General features: G+C 37.1%; 1 protein-coding gene and 1 long non-coding RNA gene across 2 annotated transcripts; one reads left to right on the forward strand and one right to left on the reverse strand.

The window, feature by feature from the left end:
- The first annotated feature begins 479 nt into the window (after window positions 1–479).
- Window positions 480–2,007, forward strand: LOC114410398. Its single transcript, XR_003666293.1, has 3 exons — window positions 480–889; window positions 998–1,654; window positions 1,894–2,007. It is a non-coding gene; the product is annotated as an uncharacterized LOC114410398 (long non-coding RNA).
- An 81-nt stretch (window positions 2,008–2,088) lies between these two features.
- LOC114410394 (SWI/SNF complex subunit SWI3C-like) lies at window positions 2,089–9,284 on the reverse strand. Its single transcript, XM_028374331.1, has 9 exons — window positions 9,101–9,284; window positions 8,452–8,967; window positions 7,812–8,347; window positions 4,290–4,653; window positions 4,142–4,215; window positions 3,644–3,771; window positions 3,267–3,340; window positions 2,980–3,164; window positions 2,089–2,747 (listed from the first exon to the last, which is right to left on the reverse strand). Exons 1-9 carry the CDS (start codon window positions 9,117–9,119, stop codon window positions 2,286–2,288), a joined length of 2,358 nt encoding a protein of 785 aa, XP_028230132.1. The 5' UTR covers window positions 9,120–9,284; the 3' UTR covers window positions 2,089–2,285.
- Between the last annotated feature and the right edge of the window lie 1,472 nt (window positions 9,285–10,756).

A 10,756-nucleotide genomic window follows, 5' to 3' on the forward strand; every position in this document is an offset into this window, starting at 1 on the left:
TATAAAAACTGAAATAATTATTTATTGTTTCACTCCTACTGTAATTTTTAATCAATTATGCTAGAAGTGAATCTAAATCAAGCATGTCATTTGTTTCCTTAACTTTATCCTTTTTACAAATAGATATTTTAAAATTTTCTTTTATTCCAAATAATCTATAAACTTTATCTCTCTTGCTAACTGGCTGCATAAACTTTATCCTTAAATTATGCACATATAATTCCTGAATATATAATCCGAAAGTGCTTAAATTTTTTGTCTATTTCAGATTTTCCAATCTGAAATGATAACTAGATAAAAAAAACGAAGCAGCCTAGGTTATTTTTTACCATTCGAGTTTTCTATGGAATGCAGGAAGCAATTGCCACCATGAAGATGTTTTATTTTATCAATAAACCACAAACTTTCACATTTGCTTTTTAAGTCATTTTCGAGAGATGATGGCTGATTCTGAATTATTGGTTGAAGACGATACTAAGTTTGGGGGCTTGTAGTGGTTATAGTTTCTGCTTGAGTAGTGCCCCATCTGCACAAGTGTGTACCTTTTGTCGTTTCCCAAAAAAATGCCCAAGTAAGGAAGGAGTTCAGCTTACGCCACCCTTTTTTAATAATAAGACCTTAAGTAGTTTTGTCAATTTACACAAGCTAGTTAGTTAGATATGAAATTTTTATATTCAACAACTAAGATAAATCTTGGTTTACCAAACACTGAAAAAAAAAAAAAAAAACTTCCGACACCCTTTGTGATTCTTTCTGTTTCCTTCCAAATCCCAATACACCATTCTTTTCTCCCACCACCAACCACAACCCAAGAACTGTGCTCTTCGCTGGTGTCCTCCTCCGCCGCGGTGCTGCGCAAGTCGAAATTGTATTGACACCATTCTAAAATGTTGGTCCAGATTTTTTGTTGTATTTTAATTTTTCTTTTATCATTTTTACTTCTCTTTTTCGTCTTAACCTTAATTTTTTTTTTTTTCGTTTCCTTCTTCCCCATTAGCACTGTCACCTACAACGGCCAAGCTCTCATCTACAGTGAAAAATCCAAATGTTTCTAGGTTGTAGCATCAAGTTTGCAAATCTTTTCTAGAACCAAATTGCATTACAAAAAGCACAATTCGAAATGCAAGATCAATATCAGATCTAGATGACAAGAATGCATGTTGTTCGTGTCGATGGCCAAACTGCCAGCCTCCGATCTCCCATCGCCTGTAAGTCTCGTCCCCGGAGAAGACAATGTTACACTATAGAACATAAGCAAAAGCAACAAAACAAGAGGGAAAAAATAATTGATTTTTATGATGGGCTCCAAGTGTTTGGTTCCAGGTAGGTTACGCGATGGGGCTGATTCAAAGGAAGCTAGATCAGAGGGAATCGGAAGAGATGATGAATTGAGCGGCAACTTATCACTGTAGTGGCAATGAACGTATCGACGCCAATAGCCTCAATGAAGACCGCAAGCCCACCAGTTCACGAGAAAGGAAAGAGTTGTGAGAGAGAAAGAAAGAAAAATATTTTCTTTAGTGTAGGAAGTACTATCATAATCTCAAAAAAACTTGACATCGAAGGGTCCATAGTTGTTTCGTATGGTGCAGAACCTATTCCACTCACGCATACTAGTCATGGTCATATCAATTTATCCACATTAACATCGAAGGTACAATCTATATATATATATATATAAAAAAAAACCATCGAAGGTACAATCTATATATATATATATATAAAAAAACCATCGAAGGTACAACTTATAAAAATATTGCATTCTGTTTCTGTACTCATTGTTTTGCAACCATTTTCGATAGAATTATGTTTATTTCATCTAAATTTCCTCCCCATGCGTGATGTTTCATTATTTTATTCCAAGTGAAACTTTTTTTGGATTTTTAAATACAGGACATGACTTTCAAATTGTTTCGATTTTCATACGCTGGATACTAGCCAAATCCAGAATACAGCCTCCAAGAGCAGTAAAGACAAAAGTCACATAGCGAGGTCCATATTCATCCAAGTAGTTTTAGTGCAATCTAACAAGCAAGATTTGGGCCACTGAATCTATTTTCAAGATACCTAAAGACCACAAGAAAGAAAGAAGAAGGAACTATGGAACATCAAATGCTACTTATTTCCTTTAAGCAACAGTTTCACAATCAACTGCAACCAATTACAGGCTCTACAGACTAAATAACTTCCTCGGCATATCCACCTAACTTCCTCTTCACTTCTGAAATCAATTACCAAATACAGTTACACCTTTCAAGTTTCAAAACTTAAATCTACTCCCCTATTTAACCTAAACCAGAGTTAGTTCCCGATACAGACCTCAACAATGGATGATTGGTAGTGGGCTGCACATTACTAGGGGCATTGAACATGGCAGTTGAAGAAGCTGGTTGTGATTGTTGTATCATAGATAGGGGCAATCTTTGCCCCAACCCAAACATTGAAGGTCGTGGGGCAAAGGACATATGTGGATGAACTGGTTGGTTGTTGCCATACCCTGAGACGCTGGGCTGTGAAGAAGAAGCAGAGATCATCTGTTGCCTATTGTTGCCATTACTAGCCATTGAGGGACCAACACCCGATGCATTCATTGTGGGTGTGGCTCCTACAGTTCCAAGACGTGCTGACATTATGCGGGACCGATCAGCAGCACACCTTTGCTTTGTTCTCTCCAGTTGTTCGCATTCTTTCATCAACAATGTTTCAATTTCTGCAAACTGTTTCAGCTTCAATTCCAATCTTTTCAGCTGTCAATAACAGCAAGCCACTAACACAAGTTAAACACATCAAAATACTAGCTCTGCACCTGATTTTAAGTACGCTCCAATTACTTAATTTATTTTATTCTGTAGAAAAACGTTTAACTTGTTTTTACAAATAAATGCATACCATCCAGATAGAAATGGACACGAGAAATAAACTATATTTGATATTTTAGTTTAATCAACTGGAATTGATGTCAAAAAACAACAGTGATACCTGATGATTAACTATATTAGCACATAACCTCTGAATTTCACGTTCTTCATGATCGGCAAATAATTTTGCTTTCATTGCTGCAGCAGAAAGGCCTGCTTTAGCCGCATCTTTAACTTTCTCAGCAGAGAGTGGGGTTATCCTACCCTCATTCAGACCCCATGAACCACGCACCTTTGCCTTATCCTCTGAAATCAAAAGAAGCATTTCTCAAAAAGAAAATTACATATTGGGTTTTATTAGAGGCTACGGTAAAAGGTTGTAACAAAAAAGCAGCAACCATAACTGACCATTATGATTATTTGAAACTGCTGTTTCTCCATGAGGGCCACCATCTCGACAATGTATGTTTTCTGAATTTGTCCTACATATGTGAAAAGTATTAATTTAGTACAAAATTCATAAACTAGCAACTATAAAAAAACGACAGTTCAAGTTGAGCTTAACTTTCCCATTCTACCCACCATACCATTCTACTATAGGAACAGGATAAAGACACAAACTAATGTTCTCTTTCCTTTGCTTTTTTTTTCTTTTGTGGGAGTTTTATGTAAGGTTCAGTTCCACTGTATAAGATTTTTTTAATAAATAAAAGAACAAATTAAAAAAAAAAAAGGGAGCACAAGCAGAAGATAGAATGTACAAAAACAATGACAAGCATACTCACCTATTATCATGTCCCGGTGCTTCCATTTGTGACGTGCTGCCAGAATTATCCTCTGACAATACTGCTAATGCTGCATGAGCACAAGAAGCAGCTACTCTTGGTCCAACCGCAGAAGCTAAAAAGGCAACCTTTGGAATGCACCAACCAAAACCAAACGTGTAAGAATCTCATCAAAAGAACTGCAGAATATATAAAAGAGAGTTTAATTTGTTGTGAAACTGATATGGTGTCTAGATACAATCTCTTGGTCAGCACATCACCCCTTTATGCTTTTGTTAGTAAAGTGTGGTGATCAATAAACTGGCTCCGCCAAAGAGAGGCAATGTAACTTGAAGAAACAAGTTTTGTTTATAAATTTTTTTATAAATAAACATGAATAAATTAGTTAGGGACACAATGTTAGGTGCCGTACTATAACCACATCCTGGGCTGATACATGTTTTCAATTGCATCTCTTGATTGAAAAATAACTTAGGCATATTATTAGCAGTCACCCACCAAAGCCATAACAGGATTTCCAGAATTTGCAAAAGGAAGCCGATTGTCAGAATCTCTGGTTTGATGGACAGTTCCTGTAACAGCATTGATACCAATTACCAAATCAAAAGCATATAACAGCAAGTTGATTTAAATGCATAAGATATACCTGCAGTATCTCCATTTGAGTAACAATGCAGTCTTCCACTATGATCTCTATTTATTGCATTGGATGACAAAGACATGCTTGGAACGTTAATATTTTCCAATTTTCCATCTTCCATGGGTAGACGGAGAAAATGAAGAATGCATTGTGCTTTTGACTTGGTACCAACATGCTCAGCAATTTCATTCCAATTCTCATTGTAAATCTCCATTGCTTCAAGAAGCAGCAAAGTTTCTTGATCAGTCCAACTATCCCCATCTAGTTCACCATAATCCCTAGTCGAATCCACCCTTACAAAATCTATACTTGAATGACCAATGACAAATCTCCCATCATGAAAGCAATCAGTGCAGAGTAAAATATCAACCTGTAACAAGAGATGCTAATTACATATGATGCAAGGGGTGTTCAAAATTAATCACAGCCTGCTTAGTTGAGAGAAGGGTCATATAATGCGCCCATAGTTTACAATTTTTTAGTACTACAAATCAGGTAAAGAAACAGTTAACATATAACATTAGTTTTGCTTAAAACTTTAAATAGTCAGCTTTAATCAAGCACGCAGACTGTCACACACTCAAAATAGTAACCATTTCCCAGCTGTCAGATCAATCATCACATCAGTCAGTATAATGGCTAAAAGACAGATGCTCCATTCCAGTCTCAATACAACTTAATTTCAAGAAACAAGTAATAACAGCAACAAATGTAATAGAGTATGAAGGGTCCCAAGTTACAAGAATGAAAGAAGTTGAGGCAAAGCAGTTAAAGTAGTTATAGATTAGATAGGTGCCATAGAGTGGTAAAGCTGTTACAAAATTGGTTAAATAGTTTATAGGATTCATTCTGAATTGTTATTTTAAAGAACTGAGCAGGTAAACCTTAGAAGGAGAATTCTCTGCTTTTCTGATTGTCGTACTGTCTACATCACAAAAGCATTCTATCACTTTCTCTGTTCTCTGTTTTCTCAGTACTCTTTTACATCTCATTTTTGGGGTTTGTGATAAATAATAATTTAGTTTGACCTGCTAGATCTCTTACCGGGGAAGCAATGGGATAGAGGGTAGAATCATTAGAGAATTTGGTGGAGTTTTGAAGACAATCAGTGGCCATGGAATGTGATTATTGGATGCATATGAGGCAGAAATCTGGAATAATATGGATGATATAGAAATATTTTGGCAACTGTTGAATATGTGGATGAAGAAACAGGAAATTAGCCTGAGGTAGAGGAATAGAAGGGAAGGAACAACCCGTAAAGAGATGTCAAATCTGCATCTGAATAAGCAAAGGGCAGATGCACAATAGGATGGCAATTCCGTATACTTTGTCAATGAATGCCAGTCTTGGGAAAGAAAAGTCCACTTGCCTAATTTCAGAGGCAGCAACCCAATGGGGTGGATTGCTTGCGAGTAGAAATTCTTTGAGGTACAGAGGATCAAGCTGACAGCAAAGGTGCAGCTCACATTTGTTAGCATGGAAGGTTTAGCAGTAGTGCAGTACACTGGTTCCATATTTTGAGGAATAAAATGCCAAACTTGACCTGGAAAGGACTGATACAAGCATTGATTCAAAGATTCAGAGAAAGAAATGTAGGCAGTGTATATATGAGAGGTTAAGTATTCTGCAACAAAGCATTGGTTGATGAGTATATCTGAGAATATGAAATTTTGGTGGCACAAGCATTGGAGATCTCAAAGGAACTTCTCTTGAGGTATTTCTTCGGGGGTTGAGGACTGAAGTAAAATGCAGAGTGCAGGTTGATGGAACATCAATTCATAAAAGTAATAAAAGATAATATTGAAAGCTGAAATCACACACAATACTGCAAAATACTTGCTGTCCCAGAGACAAAGTCTCCTATTACACAAATACAGAAATACACTTGCTGTCCCAGAGACCGAAGTCTCCCACAGAGATATACTTCTACTATTAGATAACTTCACACCCAATTACACAACCTACTATCAGGTATATACTCCTAATATATAACTACCATACCAGCAATTATTTTCTACACATAACTGCCATCCTGCAGTTTATAATACAAAACTAATTGCTAGCAGTTATTCTCTACACATAACTGTCATCTTGGAGTTTCTAATACAGAACTGATTTCAAAAGCATGTTCTACACATAACTGCCATAACTGCCCCTGACTATCAGTTCCTATCATTACTGCCTGCTGAAAAATCAGCCTTCCCCAAGGCTGAAAGTTGGAAACTAGTTTTTCCACACTATCTTTATCTACTTCATTGACAATTACTTACTTCTCCATCTTTGTTTGGGGCTTAACTATCTCCCCAAATTACCAATCTTAATTGTTTCTCTGCACATTGATCTAAGGGATGGAACTTTTCTCCACACCTAAAGCATAAACCCTTGCTTTTCCTTTCCCACATAAGCCCATCTTCTATTTCTCTCAACATATATCTTTTAATAAATCTCATCCAAAACAGAGCAGGAAGCCTAGGAAAAAGTTTTTTATGTTGTTTGTTATTATGTATGTATAATCCCATTTTAGGTCTAATTGGAGTTGGGTAATGGCTCTTGTATCAATTTTATGAATAGATGGGGGAAATTCCTTTATCTGAATAGTATGAATAATAATATTTTAACACTCCCTCAAGTTAATATTTGGCTAGTAAGCATCAACTTGTTACAAATATAGAGGTACATGTAAACCACATAATCTAGAAGACGCTTCAAGAACAACAACCAAATACTTTTATATTACCATTCTAGGCCAAGTACTAATATAGTGGTATAATTAGTACAAGCTCAACCAGATAACCTAATATACTACTAACATAATAATTAATGAGACTCCTAAGACAATAAAAACCCTAGTATTCCAATAAGTCTGTATGATGCATTGATCCTATCACTAAAAATAGTTTACATCAGTGATTTTTCCTGTAAATTAATTAATAAACTTCCACATAATTACAATGACAACAATCTAACCAATTTAGAATTTTCCTACTGACTACTTAGAAGTCCCTTTCATAATACTAAGCAAGCATGATAAACAAACAAAAAGATTCAAGAGGTAATAACAAATAATCTGCGTAGTATGTTTTCCCTCTACAAATTTACAGTAACCAGTTTTAAGGGCAGTGGAGGGGATAGATTTTTCTAGAAATGGAGAAACCAGACTTAGTGCAATAAATAATCTTTCAACTAAAGAAGTTCATCGTCTCCAACAACTATATGCATTGAATGCTAAATGCTAGGGTAGCTCTCCATACTCATGCAAGGTGGTCATATGGTGTTATTCAATAACTGAAGCCCTTCCTATTCATACTTTCATCCAGACCATCATTATCCATATGATGAAAGCAATAGACAGCCATAGGGCCATGATATAATATTCAATTATAAACAAAAAACCAGTGTTATTGAATAACGGAAGCCCTTCCTATTCATACTTTCATCCAGACCATGATTATCCATAATATGAAAGCAATAGACAGCCATAGGACCATGATATAATATTAAATTAGAAACAAAAAACCGGTGTACCTCTTTTTGAGACTGATAGTATACAACAGGAAGAGGACAAGAACAATAATTGCAGTGATTCTCTGATAGATGCTCTCTTATTCTGTCCTCCAGATCTAAGACATCGGCACTATGTGCAGACAACGACGAATAAATTTCGTCTGCTTTCAGTTTACAGTTGGGCTTGTCAAATTTGATCAAACTGTCTATAGATTTCAAAGCCTCCGATGGTACACGGACCTCTCCACTCGTCTCCTCCCTTAGGCAAGACACAGCATTGGGAGACTCATGACTCGGCATCTGAACACAGTAATTAATAATTCCCCAATGATCAAGGAACCTAACAATCCGAGTCAAATCTTCAACATTAACCCCAGCCAACAAACCCTTGCAATCAGAAACCGTAATCCTCTTCCCTGGGTCCTCCATGTGCAAGGCAACAATGCAGTTCCTACACTCCATGTACTTCTCCGGAGTATGATCCGGCGACTTCCCTGAAAAGAAATGCGGCACCACTTGCCTCTCCAACCTGTGCACCGTGGCAGGCGAAAACCAATCTGCTCATATAAACCCCACACCAAAATTAAACATCAACTCAAAGTGTCCAAACCTGAAACACGAAACTGAAGCAAAACAAACACAAGATGGAAATTCAATTCACCTGAATGCATTGGAACTACAAGAGCCTTAGTTCCATAGCGCTTAACAACGCCACGACCTTCCAAAATGGGAGGGGGAGTGATGACAAAAGAGGAATCACCGTCGAAAGCAAAGCTATCAGAGGGAACAGACGACAGCGCTTGAAGCTGGCCGTGAGACACGTTTTCGAGAACCGGAGCAGCGAGAGCGCTTGGAGCCTTGTTCTCTCCGGACTCGAGGGCACGCTCCAGAGCAACAATTGCGGTGACGGAGGAGTGAGGGCGGTTCACGGAGCGCTTTATCACCGCCGGGAACTGCGAAATCTGAACGCCGTGGTCGGAGAGGACCTCCGTCTCCACGTGAGGTTGCGAATTAGGGTGGTTGTGGTGCGTTTGGTCCTCCGAATCGTAGTCGCGTTCGGCGAGGTCTTCCTCCGCATTGGGGTTTTCGTCGTCGTCGTCGTCCTCCTCCTCGTGCTTCTGGTGGCGCCGGCTGATTTGCGAATCTCTCTTGCGCTTCCTCCATCTGGTTCGGTTCTCTGCCAAAAAAAAAAAAAAGCAACGAAAAGAGAAATTGAGAGAATAGTTGTGATGAGAGGAGAAATTGCGGGAATTGGAAGCGTAGGGTTGGCATTGAGGGAGTGAGGGTTTTAGAGAGGAATGAATGAAAACCTGAAGGAGAGGCTGGCATGGCAAGAGGAGAGGGGTGGGTTTAAGGGAGGGAGAGAGAGAGAGAGAGTGTGTGTGGGGTCTTTGATTGGCGCAAAGGGTTGGCAGAAATATTTGAGTTTGAGGATCTCTCTCTTTCTCCGCTGGATGGGTTAGGTTCGCGTTTGGGGCAAAACAGTGTTGATGTGCGTTTTTGTGGCTGTTACCGGAATCAGAACGGGAGCTGTGGGGTTCAATTCTGGCGGCTTTGCTTCCTTCGCGCGTGCTCCAAACGCCACTTTTCTATTAGGCTGTGCTGCGCACGATGGGGTGGAGATACTTGAGATGCTGTATTTATGTGTTTCTTTTTAGTGTCTCCGTTGCTTTTAATTATTTTACTTAAATATTAAAATACTGGTTAGTAGTATAATACTCTTTAAAATACTGATAGTGATTAATAAATTAAGTAATTCTCTAGTAGTATTTCAACATTTATATTACTCGAAAAAACGTCTATATTATATAAGACAAATTTTTATTTTATATAATTAAACTCATTATAAAAAGATATTTTAATCATATTATAAGTGTAAAATATCTTTCTGTCAAAAAAAAAAGTTACAAAGTATTCATCAAATTTATTGAAATTAATATCTTTTAAAAAGATTGAGTATTTTTTTTTATCAAGATTCACTTGATCTAACCAACAGAATGATATGTACCAAAAAAACCAACAAAATGTTGGTAATACATTTTAGATTTATGGTTAGTAATTTAATTTTTTAAATAATATTATATTAATTATTAGTAATTTTTAAATAAAAATATCAACCTTTAGTTTAGAAATTTGACACACACGTGTGGCGGGTAGGCTTACAAAAAGTTGTTACTTATGCTTTACTTATTGATTGGTTATTGCATCTTGTGGAATGTTGTGATTATATCTGGAGTTTATGATTGAGTGTTAATTTGGATGTTTCTTTTTTAAAATCCCGCGGGTAAGATTGCCACCAAGTATCTCGTGTTGCAGAGGCTTTTGTAACCAAATATGGTAAATATGCTGGCTGGGCGCAGACTCTATTGTTCATAGCAGAATTGCCTTAACATAAGGCCCTCTTACCTTCGCATTTGTTGACCGTTAAACAACGCAATGCTGCAAAGATAGAAGGCAGTGAAGAAGTTGGTAAGAAAAGCAACTTTAGTCTTTCGATCTCGACCTTATAAATTAGGCATTATACATTCAACTTTCAGGCAGATATTTACTATCTTTTCTTTTTTTCAACTAGAGTGATATCTACAGATGGTGTGGCTCTCAGGATATAAATGGGCAAGATGTGGGTTTGACAAGCTGTTTTCAAGAATTCATTAAGTAGAACATCACACTGGTTTTTCTATTACTCGCACTGTCGACTGCTCTTCCTCTGGCTTTTTTTTTGTTCTCTGCATTTTATTAGCTATGATTGATCTGTTGTAAGTTGTAACCAATAGTTTACATCTTTCTTCTTCATTAGAAAAGAGAAAGAAAAGAAAGATGTATTTTTCCTCATGTTATTTGACTTGGAGTTTTACTTTCCCTGTAAATAATTACTTCACCTAATTGATTGTTTACTTCTTAGCTCCTGCTGATAAAAGTACTTATCTTTTGCTCATTTGGTTCTTATATGTGTAATGAACACACTA

This window comes from Glycine soja, chromosome 4 (assembly GCF_004193775.1).
Source record: "Glycine soja cultivar W05 chromosome 4, ASM419377v2, whole genome shotgun sequence".
Classification (NCBI taxonomy): Eukaryota; Viridiplantae; Streptophyta; class Magnoliopsida; order Fabales; family Fabaceae; genus Glycine; species Glycine soja.

Bases quoted from the DNA above. Each gene is read 5' to 3' on its own strand.
- LOC114410394 (XM_028374331.1), bottom strand. The intron at 4,216-4,289 runs GTATATCTTATG...ATGCTGTTACAG, and splicing joins CTCAAATGGAGATACTGCAG to GAACTGTCCATCAAACCAGA. The intron at 3,341-3,643 runs GTGAGTATGCTT...TCACATATGTAG, and splicing joins GCACCGGGACATGATAATAG to GACAAATTCAGAAAACATAC.